Here is a 19,612-nt window from a genome sequence, read left to right on the forward strand (position 1 = left end):
TAGAAAGGCAGAACCTAAGTCATGAACGTGCTGGGCTAATCTGACATTACTGGGTTCTTTATGGAGTTAGGTTTTTGTTAATTTTTGTAACAAAAGGTTTGGTTTTTTTAAACTTAAAAGCGATAGTAGTGAATATGTTTTTCAGGGATATTAGCCAGGAGAGTGCTTTCCATGTGTATATTGAATATTACTGGAACTGACTTTCCAGCTCACGAGTGACACCTCCTGTTAATAGCTTGCAGTCCAATTTAGAATTGACACTATTTTATAAACTAGCGCTGCTATGAAACATCTCATGCTAAAGAGAACTGAGAAGGGCAGACTCGGAAGGCTTTGTGGGCTCCAAGTGGCCTGAAGTGCCACTCTGTGACATCCAGTGATAGTGTTGCAAACACTGTTTACTGGCTTGTTTGAATTCTTCAGACCTACTTTGTCAACGTGTTGCTTTCCTCTGGTCAGTGGGTCTAGTTGCTTGTGGCCCTTTTTAGCTCTCCTTGCTGAACAAGGTCCTTGCTTTTGATGTGCTGTTGCTGTCTGGTACTTGATGCCTTGGGAGAGGGAAAGAGCCTCGTATCATCCTGGGCTTACGGAATGCCACCAGGCTGGTTTACAGACCTACTGCATGGGCTCACTTGCAGTCGGCCCATGATTGGAGGTAAGGGGTTCCAGCTTCAAATTCTCTAATGCTCCTGCAGTTATTCTCATTTTTTCTGCACTTGGAGAAGAAACAGGCAAGTTGTAGGTGGCTCTCGCTGGCCAGTAGCATAACTGACCTTTGCAAAAGTTCTACTATTAGTCCAAGCTTAAGAACAAACTAGTGATGGACAGACATGAAGGTTGATTCTACTAGAAACATGTAACCATATTTTTTACCTCAACTTGAGCAAAATGCACCTTTTGCAATTGTCATGAACCTCAGGAGCCTGAGCTAGATGCCATTTCTAGGCTTCAATGAGAAAACACCTGTACCTCCCCCCATGCCCCAACAATAGAAGATACACAGACCAAGGTTTTCACCATCCTTTCCATGTGCAGCTGTTGGAGCTCAGCAGGCTGTAACTTGATGGCTCTGCTGGGCCTGGTGCTGCTTTGTGTTCCCCTGCCCTGGCCTTGAAGGAGTTGGGGTGAAAGGTGCTCACTTTGCTTCCAAGCATACTCTGCAGCTTCAGGGGCAGTCAGCATGGCAAATGGATGCAGGGAGAACCTGAAAGGTTGAATCCAGGGGTCCTGAAAAGACAGCAATTAATAAATTAGTATACCTGCAGAAACTATGTGCTAAGAAAATGGGCATACTCTTCTGGTCAGCAGAAACTAAGGTAACTGCTTCAGCAGTCCTGATGGATAAATGAGCACCATTTGTAATCTCCATCCTAAATGTCACTAGGATGTGACTTTGGCTCCCTAAGTACCTATATATCTTAGTAAAGCTAGTCTTGATTTTCAAGGAGATTCAAGCCAAAGCTTCAAAAGTGATGAGAAGTAACAGGAATCTCCACCATTTTACTTCAGTGGGAAATATCCACAGAAACTGAATTTTCAGATGGGCTGTATTCCATCTCTTTGAGTCTAGGACTCTTAAGGAAGCGTAAGTTGAGCTCCAAGAGTTACTGTTAGTTTAAAACAGTAGGTTTAACCTCTTAAATGAATCAAGGCTTTGCAAAATAAAGTATCCTTAGCTTCCCAGCTCAGCAAAGCATTTTTGTTCCTTTCTCATAGGGTGGGAATGATCTTAAGCCCGTGAATAAAATGAAGTAGTGGTGTTGGCTGAAACAGAAACTGGAGATCCTGATAACAATGGCTTATCTTCCTCTTTAGAAAATTTTTTAACTTTGCTACCTTGTGACCATTAAGGAAGTGTCTCTGAGTCCACGAGGGACAGGATCTAGGCAAGTGCACAGTAACATGAGATTCTTTCTTTGTCTCTGCTTGCATAACATCAGAATATAAATCAAAGCTAAAAATACCACTAATAACCTCGCCTCCTCCCAAAGAAAAAAAACACCAAAACCCAAGCAAAAACTCAAACACCCCACCATGGGAAACAGCATGAGTAGCTGGAAACCTTTCAAGAAAATATCACTCCTCTGCAGTGTATGGTGAGCACTCAAAATAGAGATTTCTAAAAATATCCTAGGTTGGAAGTTCCTAGAGAAAAGTATTCCTGTCCATAAGAAGCAAGACAGTAAAAATATACAGTGTAATATTCACAGCAAAAGGAGGGACAGCTGATCCACCCACTTGTCCCAGGAGCAGAGAAGATCCCTCCTTCTAAATAACATATTGTGAAATGCCCTTACGTGGCATCTAGTGACATATCTAGTGCTTGACATGGAAGAATTCAACTAAGAGAGGTTACAGCTAAGGCTGTTCTGTTGCGTGGAACTGTGAGCTGGTGTAGCTCTGCCCTTTCTGGACACCGGGTGGCAGTCTGTCATTAATATTACAGCTAAGCATGACTGAGGTAAAAAAAATAAAATAAAGTGCACTGTCAATTACATGTGAATCATCTGTTATAGTCTGACTACAAGTCCACATCAACTTTTAATGATTGCTTGGGAAACATCGATAAAGTCTGTGTTACTGAAAAGAAAATCTATATATTCCAGTACAAATGCTTTTTCATTATGGAGCTGGGTCATATGGAATACTTTCCTGTGACTTGAGTCATGAATTAAAGATTATAATACCTTTCCTGTTTTTTAAAGGGCAATTATATGACTAAAGATATATTGCTAGAGAAAGTTGCTCTGAACACATGCCAGGCTGTATCTCAGAATTGCATAGCCTCTTCCCCTACTCCACACTAGTGGTAATAAGAGCACGCTGGTGGGAATGCTCCTCTGTAAAGCATTATGACAAAGGTGCAGGAGCTGTGTTGCATCTTAGTGTGGATGTGAGTAACTGGGCTGCCCTTTTCTTGCCTCTCCCTGGCACACTGTAAGATAGAGAAGGAGGTGGTGAATAATTCAGCTTTTTGCTCTGTCCTAAGAGAGGGCTGGAGCTTGTTTGCTGTTACTAATGGGGCAAAAGGGGCAAATGACTTCAGTTTAAAATGTAGCATTTTTTTTGAAAGGCGCAGATATAATAGGATCACTTCCTTTACAGATGCTGAAAAAAACCTAAATCACTCACATTTGCAGACCTCTGCCAGTGTGTTGCTGAGGGCCTCATGCTGTAAATCTCAAAGATGTCTTCTACAGGAATGCTGTTCTGCGAGCAGTAAAAGGTAAAAGGTAAAAAAAACAGGTAAAAGAGAGATTCAGCTCTCAGCAGTAGTATTCTTTCAAGTGAATGAATGAAATCCAGCTCCTATCCCCTTCCTTTGATCTCTGAAACAGCTTTCACATGAACTTCTGGTATTGTTTCGTACTGCTGGTACAAATCTATTGAGATCTGGTCCAGAAACTTGCTTGCCATTTTGCACTTGGGTGAAACAAGTTAAGTAACATATACACACCTACTGAAACTGACTACCTTGTTTTCTAAGACTGAGCAAAACTTAATAGCTACTTGATAAAAATGGAATGAATTTGTAATATTTGCACTGTCTGTATACCGTGCTTTTAATGAACAAAGACATCTGGGGTACAGGGAGTTTTCTATTCCATTCTATTCTATTCTATTCTATTCTATTCTATTCTATTCTATTCTATTCTATTCTATATGCCATAGAATAAAAGATACTGCCATCTTTCTTGTGCTCTTACCATTAATATTCCAGCGTATGAAGATAATATCATAGCTTCTCTCTCAGTTCGGTTGGGATATGTTGTTGCGAGCTGCAAAGCTCCTGTATAGTGTTTTGAACAACAAGATTATTATCCTGGTGGTATAAATGCAAAAAGTAGTCCTGGGGTCGATTCACTGCTGCTTTTACCTCATTTTCACACTGGTGTAACCCACCGCAACAGCAGGACCTTAGCTTTTCAATACTCACATTTTCTCTCTTGTCAGTGCAATCGGAGCATCCAAGTCACTAAGCCACAGTAAAGCAACACTGAGGGCTAAGTTGTAATGGACCTGGAAAGACAGAAGAATCTCATTTGTTTTGTTTGACTGTAATTGCTTGACTGAGGGAAGACAGAAAGACCAGGGTAATGCAGGGAAACCTGAGCTGTGCCCAATACTCCCTCAACTAACTGGGTACCTCACTTGTTGTAAGACACTTGATGAGGTTTCAGAGGTTTAAAATACATCCAGGAAGACTTTCTGTTTTGTTATGCAGCAACAGACTTGGCTTGTGAATTGTGAAGAATAATCTTTGGTTAGTTGACTTAACTTTATCAAATGTCTTCTGTGAATAGCTTTTTCTTGCTAAAAAAACCAACAAAATCTTGAATTATCTTGGATACATTATACCCAGATGCTATTCACAGCCAATTTAGGTACTCATTTCAGTAATGGGCTGCTATTTGTCATCGTAGGGATAGGTTATTTAGCTGTACCAAATAGCCATCCTTCAGAATTCTCAGGAGCCCCACAGTTAAAGAGGATAGGAAGTAGGAATTCTGGTGATTACCATGTCATCTAGAAAGGTGGGTGGCCTTTGTCCTCTTGGATCAAATTCTTTTTCTCGTAGTCTGATGCCAACATAATCTCCCCTTAAAGCAAGGAAATAACTCTAAATTACAGCTGATTCTAAGCAAACCAGTGCAAAGGAAATGTAATAGATGACTTTAAAGATACTGCAAGACCAAGGCTAAATTCACTATGATTCAGGGCTAGGAATCTGCTGCAGGATTTCTCACAGATAGTTCCCAAGTAGGAAAGCTGTTAGTTTTTTGCATCTCTGCTAATCTTACCTTCCTTCAAACCACACTGCTGTCTTCTAAAGGCTCCAAAATAGGAAGAAGAAATATGAAACCATTATTTAAAGTCTGGGGACTCACAGAAGAATTTCACTGTACAGAGAATGAAAGAGATGCTTCACTGGTGCTTGTTCTTCTCGTTCAAAGGAGGCCTGATTCTGCAATCTTTCCTCAGATGAAGTACTACAGATCCATGCCAGCATTCCTAGAGAAGATGGGCACAGGACTTGTGTGGAATAGAGGGGATACTGCTTATATCCCTGAGGAGTTGTCTGCTGGGCAGTCCTGCATTGAAGAGCACGAGACACTGCGGCATGAACTAGGAGACCCCTTAGAGACAGCAGCTGCCCTGGATGCATTGCAAGGGGGGAATTCTGCACCTCTCTGGTTGCTCCACTGAGCAAGTTCTGGGCTGTGATGATTCTATTGTCACATGTGCAGTCAGGGCTTACACTGCAGACTGCATGCAAGAAATTGTCAAAAGAAGTCTGTTTACACTTTCCAGCAAGAGAAGACTAAGGTTTGAGAGTTGTCATCCACCTAGTCATACAACCATTTGCAATGAAAACAAGCCAATCTAGTGCAGTGAAAGCAGTTGTGGGCAGTTATTACTTACAGGAGTTTTTCAATCTTTTTCTTCAGGTGTTTTCTGTCCATATTCTAGTTGTCATTGTAGCATAAGCTCAATGGGATCTAGGAGAGAACCAAGTGTCTCTGCCAGTGAACAAATCTCAAAAACAGATAAAGAGAACGTGACACTTGGAGACCTCCTACAAAAATCTAGCCAAAATAATTTCCAAGGTAGGATTAAAATAGAAACTGACAAAAATTTAGTCAAGAAAGAAGACAACATGAACAGTACTGAGAGTGATGGTAAGGAGTTTGGTAATGGGAAATGGGCAGAATGAACCCATTTAGAATAAGCATCAATCCTGAGCATCAGCTTGCAGGTTGCCTGCATCCCCAACATAGTGATGTATATCTCTCATATAATGCAAGCTATTGACCTGCTGCCGATTACAGGTTTCTTAGCACAAGGCTTGCTCTCCCCACTGTGTGTCTGTTAACCAGATCTATGTGGCAGAAACAGGGGATAGACTGGGAAGAGGACAGGCTGAAAGATGAACTAACAGCAAAGAGAGAAGCCAGCACCTGGCCCACCAATTTATTGTAACATTAAAGCGCGTGCTCCACTCCTTTGCTCCATAATACACAAAACTCTCTGTTACTGAATATTGTCCCCCTGTTCTACATCTCATACATGTACACACGAAATCATGCACTACCTGTGTCAACTTTTGCAATAGGCCTCAGGATCTGGATTTGGAGCCTCTCTGACTTCAGGTATTTATGAGGAGGATTTCCCTCTTGATGTTGCTGTTCCTTTCTTGCCTCTGTCTTCCTTTGTGTACCAGGGAAATTAGGCTATGGCTTCATGCAGGACTGCTGCTTAGAAACAATGTTGCTTGGAAACAATGCTGCCGAGCTGAGAGAAACTGAAAGAAAAAAACCCCAAACAACAAACCAAAACCATCACAAAGAAGAGGTTAAACCTGCACCTTCAGCTTGGGTTATCAGTTTCAAGCTAGATGATCCTAATACACTTCTAGGCATTGAGTTACACTGCTGAGTGGCTAGTTGGAAGCATAAAAGACTCGCTAACAAGGGAGGCAGAGACTATTCACCAGGTTTTCTGACAGATCAAATTCCTTGTAAAAGATACCAGCTTCTACTGTTTCAGCATTTCACCAAATGGAATGGTGAAAGACTAGACCTGATACCTGCCAAGAGCCCATCTACAGTTCCATTTCCAGTGTTTATGGCATATAGCAAGGATGCTGCTACTTGTTCTTTCATCTATGTTATGTTTTTGCTTATAGTATTGAGAGAAATTCTAACAGTCAAAAAATCCCAACATGATGTTCTAAACCTCACTGTTGTCCTTCCAATGGAGGCAGGGCACATCTTGCACGGGATTGCTGATGGTAGCCAATGTGTCATGATGACTAGCAAGTCAGTGAGAAGCTATTGGATTTTGTAGATTAGGAAAGTTTGCAGGCTGTAGCTCTGAATGGAATGAGCCATCCCTCTTCTTGGAAATGTAATTCTTCTGTTATTAACTAGTAAAAAATAGGAATGATTTTATGAGAATGATCATAATGTTGCCTCTCTTTGTGACGGCCCAAGAAAACATAAAAGGAAATGTGTTATCATGAGACATAGATGTTTTCCAGGAAGATGTCTACTTTGTATTTATAGAATTTGTGTTGTGCTTTCCATTCGTTATTTCATTTGCCATTCTCAATGGGGAAGAGATGGAGGAAATGTACTGGCAGGCGTCAAACTTTCTCAGTGTATTTCTCTCTTCTCCAGTTCAGGACCTTCTTCAGCAAAAAGTGTTGCATTGGTTGTCAATAGCCCTTACTTGTTTTTAACTTTCACAAACTTGTCCAATCGCTTTTTTAGTAAGTAAAATTGAAATTTTGAGTAATTGACATCTGCAATATTTCCTGGCAAAGATTTCCACTATTTAAATAGAGAGTCTCTGGTTTTAAAATGCCAACTGTTAATTTAATTTGCTGAGCAGTGTGCTTAATAAACTTAGTAAAGTAACTTAATAAATTTAGTAAAGCAAGTTTAGACCCCTCAACTGTAGAATTTGTCACACATGCAGCATAGAATATGTCTTAGAGGATACTTATGTCTTTTTCCCAGACCACAGCATATTTAACAGCAGTGTATTTCCCCAGAGCAAGAAATAAAGCTACAGGCAGCTGTGTGTCCCTGCAAAATTGTAACCCACTGCAGGTCTGATTTCAGGGCAGATATAGAGGGTGTTTGGTCAATCTGCTACTTAATTAAGTTGGAGTGAATAAATTTATTTAATAATTGGCATTATTTAATGCTTATCAGCTACTGTATTAACAAATATCACATAAAATAGTTGTAGGATTCAGGACTCTTGCAAAGAGCTACCATTCACATGCCTGTGGCAGCAGGTGTGATGTCCAGGTGTTAGAAGGATAAATTACTTGTTGGTAGAATTGCCTTGCTAAGGTTTAGGTCTTGACATGCTTCAATGATCTCAGCTCCAGCGGGACATTAAAAAAGTTTGGAGAGAAGGATATACTACTGATAGTGGACACAAAGAATGCAGAATTTATGAGCCACAAAGACATTTGGCAGAACTCCCAAGATGAGGAAGAACCTAACAAAGCCAACTCATCAACTGTGCCGAAATCATCTCCAACTAGGTAAAGGATAATTCTGGCAGGGGCACATTGTGATTATTGATTCATGAAACCCACCAATTCAAAAGAAGAGCATATGGACTAATTAGCATAAGAAGTGAGGGAATTATTTAACTAATAAAAGATAGAATACTGATGAATAAGAGAACTATGCAACTTGTAGCCAATGAACATTAATGCCTTTGTTTACTAAAATGCATAAATAGTGAAAAGTTTTGATAGTCATCGTGCTGGTTTTGTGGATTTGACCCCCAGCATCCCTCTCAGCACAGAAATGTAAATAAATCAAATACCTCGACTCTACATGGGGACCAGCCAATAGCACACGAGTTAAAGGAACCCGTTTGGGGACAACAGGTAGACATGTTTTCACCAGCCTTATTCTCTTGGCACCTCTGCTATAAATTGCATCTCCACTCTAAATTGTTGTTTTTCAACTTATTTGGCTGCTTTTTCCTTATGTGTCATTTCCTTAAGATATTCAATGTCATCACGCCAGCATATATAATGTCAGCTTCTTGAGGGCAAATTCAAGGGTGTCTGGAAAACAGTGCATTAACTTGGGCTCAAGTGAAAATTACATAAGAAAACAAATCATTTTAATAGACAGTAAAACGTGACTGTCAGGTGACAGCTGCAAGCCAAGCTCTGTGCACGAACCAACCCTCATTTTTGGGTGAGATTCGCCCTTCAGAACAATCCTCGGGCTTTTCTCAGGCATTCCAGGAGCGGTGTAGCTCCGTGGGGCCGAGGCAGGTGGCGGTGGCAGCGCCTCAAAGTTCGGCGCTTCCAGCCCGAAGGCAGCGGGGCCGCGGGGGCCGGGAAGGCGCGTTTCGGGGTCCGCGTTCGCCGTGAGGGCGGGCAGAGCCTCCCCGGCCCCGACGGGACGAGGACGTCCCTCTCGCCGTCATCTCGCGGGGCGTGGCGAGGGGCGGGCTGCCCGCCGGCCCGCTCGCTTTCAAAAGTCGCTTGGCGGGCAGGGCTTCCTCTTCCTCCTTGCGCCCTCCCCTCCGACCCTCTCCGCGGCGAGAGGCAGCTGCCCCGTCCGCAGGTGAGCTGGGGATCCGTGCAGGGGGCGGCGGAACTGTGCCCAGAGCTGCTCGGGCCATGAGGGGCCGCGGGGCCGCTGCTTGGGGGTAGTACGAGTCTTGGCCGCCAAGGACTTGCTGGCGGGGAATACGGGTGCTAACCCTGCTCGGTGTCACTCTACAGCGATGGCCGCCGACACGTCCTTCTTCAGCCTGAGCGGCGTAAGAGAGAGGATGCGGGAGAAGAAAAAGGGTGCCTTGAGGACTGCGAAGTTGAATGCCTCGCTCGTATCCAAAATCAAAACGAAAATCATTAGTGAGTGTATTTTGCGTTGCAGTGCGTGCAGGGGCTGGCAGCTTCATCAGCTTGGAACTGTGCCTTTGGCCAGGGCGGTGGGCCGCAGTCTCGGCAGCTTCTCTGCCCGAGGGCTTTCTAGTGAATTCAATGCCCTGCAAATGAGTGTGAAGTGTCACTCAAGGTGCCCAAGGGTGTCTGAAGTATCTGTGACTGACAGGTTTAACACAGAACCTTTGGAGCAGCAGCTTGGGGCGTCAAAGGCTGCTCAGCAGCATCTCAGATGACATCAGACATCTGTGTTTGGGAAACTGAGTCCTCAGGGTCCAAATAGCAAAAACGAGAGGTGTGGAAAGTATTTTAGTGTATATGCAATCCTGTGCAGAAGCTAGTCCAACTGTGACTTGTTTTTATGGGGAAAACAATGCAAAGATAGCACATGAGATAATTTGGACTACTTTGAAAAAATTAGATATTTCTATTACTCTTATTTAATTGTTTTGAAATTGGGAAACATGGCTCTAAATCTGCTCAAGGACAACTAAAGGAAAATAGGTTTTTCTCCCACTTTTTGGATAGAGATGAGGACTCAGGTGGCATATTCAAAGCCAGAAGCATATCTTTTCAAACTCAGTACCTGAACCATGCTATCATTCATTAAGAATTGAAGCAGTAGCTTGCTACCTGAGCATGACCAACTGAGGATGAAGAGGGTGTCTGAAGTGTTGCAGGTTATTATGGAAATTTTGTCCCTGCTCTTCTCTGGAGACTTCTTTTGCTGGAAGGAATTATACTGCTGGTTTTGTGTGGGCTGTTGAGTTGTAGAGATCCAAATCTACGGAAAGCTGTTCTGTAAAGAGGAAGAAGAAGTATGATGAGGGAAGAGGCATGGATGAAACCTCGGATGCTGATTCTGTGTGATATCTCTCCATCTCTTACAGACAACTCTTCTACTATTAAAGTCTCCCTGAAACACAACAATAAAGCATTGGCTCTGGCCCTCAATGCAGAGAAAGCCAATGCACAGCGGCTCACCCAGGAGAAAACCATCTTACAGAAGGAGGTGGAGCAGTGCCACTTCCAGAATGCTGTGCTGCGGCACAGGCTCTCCTTCCAGGTATGGCACTAGCAACGTGGCTGGCATGGAGAGGTGTGGTAGGCAAGGCATGCAGCACCAGCATCTCAGCCTTGGGAAGAGTGAGCTGTTGCTGATTGTCCAAATTCTCAGCATATGAAAAAGGTCACCATTCATTTGCTTTTTTTTTTTGCAAGCTGTGTTCTCCCCAGTTCCTTGTTCTAGCTACCGATATCCTTGTTGGAATAGATGTTTTAATTTAATGTCTTTATGGTTTCTCTCTCTTTTATTACCTCAACAGGATCATATCTTGAAAGAATTTGAAAATCTTATGGCTGCAGTTAAGACGGCCCGGCTGTCTGAGGTAAACCATGGGAAACATGAGCACACTGCTCTGGGAAGGGGTCTTTGTTTGTCTCTGTCTTTTGCTTTGTGTTGCCTGCTCACTGCAGTGTTGGATGCTTCAGCTGTTTTTATTTGCTTGCTTGAATTATGCTGGCTGCATCCTTGTTTTTAGCTCGATGTTAAGGATTTCTGCGGTAATTTATTCTGTAGGAAGGGCTACAGTTTTAAACTGCTTTCCTCTAGATCACTGGCTGTATTGACCAGTAGGCTCTTCTGCTCTGATACGTTGTGACTTCTTTTCAATTTATTTTTTAAAGTATTGCCATGGCAACTTGGGAAGGGAATAGGACATTTTCCCTATGTCCTGTCTCATGGGTGGATGGGGAAAATATTCCTGCTTCCTAGTCTCATATTATCTGTACTAGTTTAACTTCATCCTTAAGCTTGTGGAGACAGAATCTAATTATTTCATAATTTTTTATTTTATAATTTATGCAATTTTAAATAGGAGTGGGTCACTGGCAGCATTTTACATTCTTTCCAGAGTGAAACTGAGTTCCTGCTGTTTCTGTGCATGAGGCTGCACTAAGGATTGTAACAACTTTAACCCATTCTTCTATTTCTCTTCCTTCCAGTTCCATACAAATTCTGCATCCTTGTCCAGTGGCCAGAAGAGCAGCATGACTGAAGATTGCTGGGCTGATGATATTGCAGATGGTCATCTTCTGAGGTGGGCCTTAAAATGATATCAGCAAGCTTGTCCTGAATTTCTAGATGCTAAACTTCTTATGTTTTATGTGTGTGCCCAGTTACCAGTTTTATGTGAGATATCTTCTCTGAACCTCCACTGCTTGATGTTTTCCTTTACTCTGTGTCTTTCTGCTGCCACTCCTTGTCTTGTTTGTCCTAATGCCAAGTCTGTGCAAAAGCTGGTCCTTCTGCCTTCTTTATTTGAGAGTGCATTACTTTTGGGTAGTTTTCCCTCTGTAGCTGGTGAGCACTGCAAGATTTCCTTGAATGAGTGAATGCCATAGCTGGCCGATTTGATGTTTGTTACATACATATGCTTAATAGTCACCTGCTTGTATGATGTAAACTTGTATTCTGGAAAAATGATCAGAGCAGGATCTCTTAAAATGTATCTGAAGTTCTGTTTCTCCTCTGTTTAGTCTCCCCTCAGAGCACAGGGGAGTCCTTGGAGTTGCCCACACGCGTAGCACCAGGCAGCTGCGTTGGTGTTCCACAGCAAGGTGAATGTGTGGTCACAACCTGTGTGCTGAAAGGCCTTTACTTCCTTGTTCCCTCAGTGTATTTTTCTCCTACTTGTGTCCACAGCAGTGTGATCTCCTTATGTGTTATGCTTGCCCAAAAGTGGGAAATCTGTCCTACCTGGGCAGTGTGTGTTCTTCAACACTTGAAGACTTCAGAAATATATTTTGTCAACTCCTGATGGAGGTGAAAGCTGTAGTTACCCTGCTGGATTCTGTGGCTGTCATATAGATGGAACATGCTCCATTGCTGTTATTCCTTCTCACCAGGGTTACAGGGATACCAATGAGGGTGCCCATTTCCAAGCTGTGTGATGCAGGACAGCAAGGTGGCAGCTCCACAGCAGTACAAACATCCTCAGGAGAACTTCAGAGACCTGCTTCTAATGAGCCCCTGAAAATTGTGCCTGTTGCCTCCAAAGACACTTTGTCACCACAGCATTCTGAGGAACCTCAGTCCCACCACGAAGAGAATGGGAAGAAGTTCACTGAAACAAAGGAAACGCAGGAGGCTTTTCATGACTCTTGCATCTTTGGAGGTAAATTTGCATCTTTTGCTGTTCTTCTGGTATGACTTTGTGTGTCTGTGCTCAGAAATGCATGAGTGCAGTGACAGAGTTCCAGTTAGCTCCTAACCATGACTCCAATAGCTGGTAGGAACTGCATGCTTCTCTGGTGCTGTTATTGCTGTAGTTACTCGTATCCCAGAATGGGATGTGTTGCTGTGGATATTTGGCATGTTTGCAATAGTTCAAGATTGCAAATCAGGCTTTTTGAGCAATAGGCACTGAGCCTATAAGATTTTCAGAAATGTCTGAAGGTGCAGAATCTGACTAGATGCACAACTTTTCCTTGTGGATTTGCCATATGAGTAATAACTCTTATATGGATCATGAGTGTTCCTAAATATTATCGCAGGTTACGGGATTTTGCTTTGGAATGTCTTTTTGTTCAGAGGGGGAGCCAGATGAGCAATTCTGTTACACGGAAAGTTTGGGGAGTCTCTGTAGAGACAAAATCATGCTCTGGATTTGTGGCAGTGTGTGGGGCAAGGCTTTTCGTGGTATGGGGAAAGCTGGCATTTGCCTGCTGCATTTCTCCATCTTAGGAATGAATTTTATCTTTCCAACAGAGGTCTTGTGCACTACCGAACAAAATCCCGACAGTTTCCCAGCCCTTGCCTGGGAAAGTCATCGTCTTTCGTGTGAGGCTGATGAGATGGCAAAACATTTCCTTGATCGTCTCTCACAAGGGCACGTTACTCAGAGGAGAAAGCGTTCCACCCTATTTGCTACAAGCACCCCATCTTCTGGTGTGGGTATCTTCCCATGTGTCAGTTCCACTCAGGCTGCTTTGTGTAGTATCACAAAGGACAACAGCAGCTCCAGCAACAACAACACACAGCAACAGCTGAAATCACCCAGCTCCCTGGCTTCACCTACACAAACCACTTTTATTTCTGATAGAAAATCTGTGGGTAAAGAGACTTTCTGTGATCAGCCACAGGCTAAAGAAACTGAGTGTGGTGTTGAAACGGACTCCACCTATAGCCAAGTCCCTGAGTTTGTTCCTATAAAGGTTAAAAGCAAAGGTAGTTGTAAAACTGGTGAGAAAACAACTGTTAAAAAAGCAAGCACAGGAAAAAAGAAAACAAACACAACTAAAAACAGTGCAGAAAGTAGTCCTGATGTATCTCAAAGTGAAGAGTGTGCTCAAAATGCAAAGAAACTTCTTCAGCCAGAAGTTGCAACATGCTCTACTGAGTCAGAAGTTTTTGAGGTGGGGCAAAAGGCTTGTGTGGGGGCTTTTGACAGCAAGAACAGAGACTGTAGTGTGGAGCACCATTCCCACTCTCCTGATAGAATCCAAGATCTTGAAAGTACATATGTGGTGAATCCAGGACAGCTGCCCAGTCTTGAAAGTGGTGACTTAATGCAACAGGTTAAGAAGGGACCTATCTTTGAGATCCAAAATATGGAGAGTTTATTAAAAAGCCCAGTTCATACTTTTTCAAGTCATGAAATTCCCTCAGATGATTCCAGTCCCCAAAATTCACTTTGCTTCAGGAAAGAGACCTCAAGTGCCTGTGCTTTGCAGGAGGACTCAAGTGTGAGCAGAAAGAGCATCAGACAGAAAACCAACAGAAAAACTAGAGTAATTAGGCAAAGAGATGATTCTGATGAGGAGTATCTGCCAAAGAGTGTGAAAATACGAAAGGCCAAAGCTGAAGAACATCCTAAAAGAAGCCAGACAACGAGGAAAACTGTCAGGTTAAGCAATTGTGATCAGAGAAACGAAGTTGATGTTTTTGGGCCCTGTATAGATGTTCAAGGAGTAGCTAAGGAGGGCACAAAGGATTTGCCTGGTAATGTTAAACGTAACAGGAAAACTTACATTGTCCATCCTTTGGATCTTGCAGGAAACTTGGATTGCATCCAGACAGAATTTGATGGGGGTGAAAATGTACCTCCCCGGTCAGTTCCTGGGATCAAAGCTAGCAAAATCCCCAGAGCTGCTAAGAACTATCGAAAGAGCAATAAAAAACAGACAGGGGGCCTTCAAGAACAAAGGCAAGCTAATGTTGACAACAACATGAGTGATTTGAAAAAAAAAGCCTATTGCAAACCCAAGCCTCAGAGGAACAACTCTAGACCTCCAGAGTCTGATTCCCTGGCCAGACAAAGTGATGGTGCCAATGTTCTCACTGGAAGTTCAACAGAACTTGCACCCAAGCAAACCGTCCCTGTGGCGAAGTTTTCCTTCATTACAGATCTGCTGTCTGAGCCAGATGGCTTCCTGGAGGAGCAGATACCTGAGATATCACTTACAAATACTCTTATGGACCTTCCTAACAATCTTGAATCCTCCTCTGTTACCAGTTGTGCAGCTTTGCCTGTCAGCTCCAGGCTTACTGAAGTACCAGTTTCCAAGAACTTGAGTGCTGAGGGCAACAGAATGCCAGAAAAATCCCCTGTTTGGCTGAAAAGCTCCCTGATGTTTAAGGAAAAGACTGCAGAGGAAATACCTGGGGAAGCAAACCAAGTTCAGTCAAGTTCTCAGAGTTCACCTTCACAGGAACCTGGTAGGTGGTAGGCTGGGGAGGGTACCTGTGTTTGGAGATGAGGAGAAAAGAATCCGTGCAGCAAATGCTTATATTTTATTTCTTCTCTTTTTTCAGAGTTAAAGATCAGTCTCCAGTCTGATCATTTATGCTTCCACTGGTGCTGGCCAGTCATTTCTGTGGCTGCATTTGCTTTCTATCAGCATTCCTATGAGAATTGCTGGCCATTTTTTCCACTTGTGGATATTGGGAAAAGTCTAGCAGCATGTGCTGCAAGTCTTGTTTTACCACTGTTGTTATCTACAGAGCATGCCTATTAATTTAGAAAATCAATTACTCAAGCAGTTGAAAAATCTAATTTGATGCTGACCCTGCTTACTGGAGTCAGCATTATCGGGCACAGAACATGAAGAAGATGGCAAATTTTTGGTCCAGAGTGGTTAGTGCTGCAAGGTTTCAGATTTCATACCTCTAGGTGAGATCTTCACTGGAAATTAATCAGGAGCTAACCTAAATTTTTTTTTTTAAGGATTTGGAGAGTGTATCCCTTGGCTGGTAATACAATAGTTAAGCTGATCCTTTTGAGGAGTTTGCTATTAGTGGATGCTCTGTAAAGAGAGTAATTTCATGGGGTTTTTCTTTCTGTAGCTGTTGACGAACAGGCCTGTTACAACTAGAGTGGGCTGTACTTTGTAGAGAGGGAGTAAGTTTGTTCTCCTGCCCTCCCCCTTTTTTCTGCCTTCACTTTGAAAGCTGCAGTGAACATTGGTGTGGTCTTGTCTTGCTAGAAGTTGGTAGGTTGCTGGTAGGTTGTTTGTGTGCCGTAAGCTTGCTCTCTCCTCCAGGCTGTAAGCTCCTGGGTATTACAACTATCAAATATATTTTTTGTATCATTTTTCTACTACACCAGGGCCCATGATACTAGCAGTATTAGTAATCTAATTATGTATTTTTTCACTGAGGAACCTAATTTGATTTATGAGATGACTTTTGAGGAGCAGGTCTGGTATTTTTAGATTAAAATGGTCTCCTGAGTTTAGAGGGAATGTGATTTGGATTCAGGTTTGTGCAGTGTTCAGAGAAATGTGGTAATGCAGTCCTTTCTATTTGGCAGCTGTTATTTCTTAGGCTATCTGGAAATTATTTGGAATCACTTTGATCAACTCATGTGAATGTCTCCCTTTGCAGAGATCAGACCACTACAGGACTTGAACAATACCAGGATTCTGTCCTGTTCCATCTCAGAAGAAGTATCAGGGCGCTCATCCAGGCGGAGACGGAACCCAGCCTGCTATAAAGAACCAAAACTCAACAGGTTGGGCTTTAAACTATTCTTTCCAATGACTGCTCCCATGCTGCAACACCTGCTCTGCTCTCATGTTTTCACCCTCCAGGGCTGGATCCTCTGTTGCTTTAAGTTCCTCTTACTCTTTATGTTCTGTGGTCCTTCTCTTCTGCCACAGTGTGGTTATGCCAAAATTCTGCATCATCACAGGGTGGATGTTTAGGCTTCTGGTAACAAGCTACCAAAGATGTTATTTCCCTTGTTGAAATGGGCATCTGTGGTACTCCAGTGCTAATGAGGCAGGAGCGTGAGGATAAAGTCCAGACTAGATAGAGATGGCTCAGCGAAAGCCTTGGTTTCATTTGCATTCTGCGATGGATAAAGTTTTACACACCTGAGTAGTACTTTCCTCCTGAGAGCAGGCTGTATCTATATTCACTTTTTCTAGCAGATATGAGCATCTAAACAAATAGCTGCATCTTTTCCCTAAGAAACTGTAGATTCAGCACATCCAATGGCTATTGGACAGAATCATTTAACTCTTAAAACAATGACTTTGTTGTTATGCTACAGGGTAATACTATGCTTTTTCCCTGAAAAGTGTCACAGTTTGAACTTTCTTTGAATAGCTGGTTATATTGGGTCAGAAGGTACTCTGTATTGGACAAGGAACAAACTGTACCACTCGATCATCTTATAGGAGAAGCACTGCAGTAAAATCAGAAACTTTGGGGACTAAAATCATACAACCTTTCAAGGAATACTCGATGACTCAATGTAACCCTTTTGGTTCTGCAGTAAACTGAGGCAGGGCGACCCATTTACAGACACTGAGTTCTTCCGCTCTCCTCTCTACAAAAGAAAAAAGAATCCTGGTAAAGCCAAGGGAATGACCCAGAAGATGAAAGAGGAAAAAGAATGGCTTCCTGAAGGATGTCCCAGTGCCAAGGTAGGCAAGTTTATAACAACAGGAACGAGTCAGGATGAAAATAACAGTTGAATAGGCAGCCTCCAAGTTCCTAGAAGCTTCTGTGTCCAGCCGCCATTGAAGAGGCCAGAGCAAAGATGGAGGTTGCTGACCAGACAGATGAACTATTCCAATCAGTGCAGCCAAAGGACCGATTCAATGAATTGAGCCTTGCACTGCAGATTTCTTCTGTTTTGAAATCTTTGGGACTCATGGGGTGGGGAAAGTGTTGGGTGGATGTCTGTTGTAGTGATGGACACGGCCCTTACATTCTGGATGGTTAGCTGCTCACTATCTTCTGCTTCCTTCCTGCGCTCTCCCTTAGTCCGCTATGTAAAGCTTGCCGCAGTGGAATATGAGCCCTGTACCCAACTGTCCTGGCTTTAGCTAGGGTAGGGTTAATTTCTTAGTAGCTCTTACAGTTTTGTATTTAGATTCGGAATGGTAATGCTGTTAACACACTGATGTTTTGGTTTTTTGCTAAGTTGTATTTATTCTAACTATATACCTAGAAGTGTGGCCAATCTGGGTTCAGGAAGGGGGGCTTGACATTGGTCAGTGGGTGGTGAGCAATTGCATTATGTAACACTTGTTTGTTTCCTTTTTATTATTGTTAGTTATTATTATTAATTACCATTATTATTGTATTCTTACTTTTATTTGCAATTATTAAACTTTCTTATCTCAACATACAAGTTTTACCTCAGTTCTCTTCCCTATTTCACTGGGTGATTGGGGGAAGAAATAGGGTTTTGAGCAAGTGGCTACATGGTGCATGATTTCCATCTAGGCCTAAACTGTGACAGCAACCAACATTTAGGAATGTTTGAGCGCTGGGTGAGGCAGAGGACCAGACCTAAGCATGTTTTGTCTCATTTTGAGTATTGCTGCAGGAAAAGTGATTGGAGAGAGGGTCCTGCAGAGGTGGGGCAGCGCTGTCCTGAGCCAACTCCCTGCTCTGCCTTGAGACTTGAGCTGGGGGGAGGGATTGAGCACACTTCCTGGAGAAGGGCTGGTTTTGCATGTGTGAACAAAAAAGCACAGAAAATCTAGTTTACATAAGAGACGTGTACCAGGTTAACTATAAAAGGGAGTGGATTGGGCCTCCATCTCTCTTCCCCGCCCTCCCCCTTTTCTGTCTTTCTCCTCTTCTCTTTGCCTGATCAACCCCAGCTCTCTCAGCCTGTCTTCATAGGAGATGTGCTCCAGCCCTCTGATCATCCTTGTGTCCCTCCTCTGGACTTGCTCCAACGGGTCCATGGCCTTCTTAAGTTGGGAACTCCAGAGCTGGATGCAGTACTCCAGTACTCAACTGAGTTTCAGGAAAGCCTGTACTCTTCCGTTGCAGACTGAGCACCTGCTGTCCTCCAGCATTTGTTTTTTTAGGGTCTACTGCTATCTAACTTTGAAGGTTATTGATAACAAATGTTTGAAGGAGTGGTGGGGAAAAGAAAGGATCATACTGGTTGTTAAAGGGAAGGAAATGTGCCCCCTTGGAAGCAGGAAAATTGTCTCTTCCTTCTTTGTGGCAGAGCAAGGAGAGGGATGCTCTGTTCTTCTGACCATACTTACTGCTTCTCTTTAGCACTTCAGCAACATCCATCAGTTCATGAGGATAGACTGGGTCTTGCTGTACTGTGCAGAGTCCTCCAGAAGATGGAAACTTTGTTAGTACAGAGGGAAAAGAGTGTCATCTGCAGTTGGGTAAATGCTACCACATTGCTTATATGTAAACAGTAGTAGAAAGTCATTAAAACTAGCAAACAAAAAGCATAAGATTTAAAAATGCCCTCTTACTTATTTGTTCAGCTTCCTCGAAGGTACCAAGCTTTCTCTGGTACTCTGTAACTCTGGAAGCCAGGTAGGAACAATAAATAACAGGGAATTTGTTAGAGGTGCTGTTGTAGTAGGACCTGCCTGACTGTGTTGAACTACTGATGTCAGAAGCCAGGCAGGAACATGGATCTCCAGCTGTTCCCAGTAATTGTTTTCATTGCCTCTAGGGGTCAGAAATGGGGCTTTTTCCAGCTCTATGTCTTATGTGCTTGTACTAACAGAATTGTAGACTGCATTCATTCCTATTGAAGGTATAGTGACAGTTCCTAGCAGTTATAGAGCTGTGTTTCAAACACATGCCTAATGTGTTTTGCTCATTTAGTCTAACATTGGCATTTCTCTCCTAATCACCACCTTCAGCTAGTCAGCTGTGCAGAGTCAGAGTTAGTTCAG

General features: G+C 42.9%; 2 protein-coding genes across 3 annotated transcripts; one reads left to right on the plus strand and one right to left on the minus strand.

Moving 5' to 3' along the window:
- Positions 1-24: 24 nt before the first annotated feature.
- CUNH2orf80 (chromosome unknown C2orf80 homolog) lies at positions 25-8,911 on the minus strand. Its single transcript, XM_027678398.1, is given in 10 exon segments — positions 25-548; positions 1,140-1,227; positions 3,133-3,210; positions 3,708-3,771; positions 3,773-3,790; positions 3,938-4,020; positions 4,520-4,601; positions 5,425-5,501; positions 6,095-6,254; positions 8,724-8,911. Coding segments are annotated over 8 exon segments (774 nt in total). The 5' UTR covers positions 5,466-5,501; positions 6,095-6,254; positions 8,724-8,911; the 3' UTR covers positions 25-228.
- A 19-nt stretch (positions 8,912-8,930) lies between these two features.
- On the plus strand, positions 8,931-19,480 carry LOC113965262 (shugoshin 2-like). 2 transcript variants are annotated; one of them, XM_027678403.1, is made up of 10 exons: positions 8,931-9,110; positions 9,272-9,403; positions 10,324-10,499; positions 10,759-10,821; positions 11,438-11,532; positions 12,341-12,609; positions 13,203-15,152; positions 16,320-16,446; positions 17,215-17,365; positions 18,969-19,480. In XM_027678403.1, exons 2-10 carry the CDS (start codon positions 9,274-9,276, stop codon positions 19,053-19,055), a joined length of 3,048 nt encoding a protein of 1,015 aa, XP_027534204.1. In that variant the 5' UTR covers positions 8,931-9,110; positions 9,272-9,273; the 3' UTR covers positions 19,056-19,480. The 2 variants fall into 2 exon arrangements, with proteins under 2 accessions (XP_027534204.1, XP_027534205.1); XM_027678404.1 differs by lacking the exons at positions 8,931-9,110; positions 9,272-9,403; positions 10,324-10,499 and adding an exon at positions 10,552-10,622.
- The last annotated feature ends 132 nt before the right edge of the window (positions 19,481-19,612 follow it).

This window comes from Neopelma chrysocephalum, unplaced genomic scaffold (genome assembly GCF_003984885.1).
Source record: "Neopelma chrysocephalum unplaced genomic scaffold, ASM398488v2 Primary Assembly neopelma1_44, whole genome shotgun sequence".
Taxonomy (NCBI): Eukaryota; Metazoa; Chordata; class Aves; order Passeriformes; family Pipridae; genus Neopelma; species Neopelma chrysocephalum.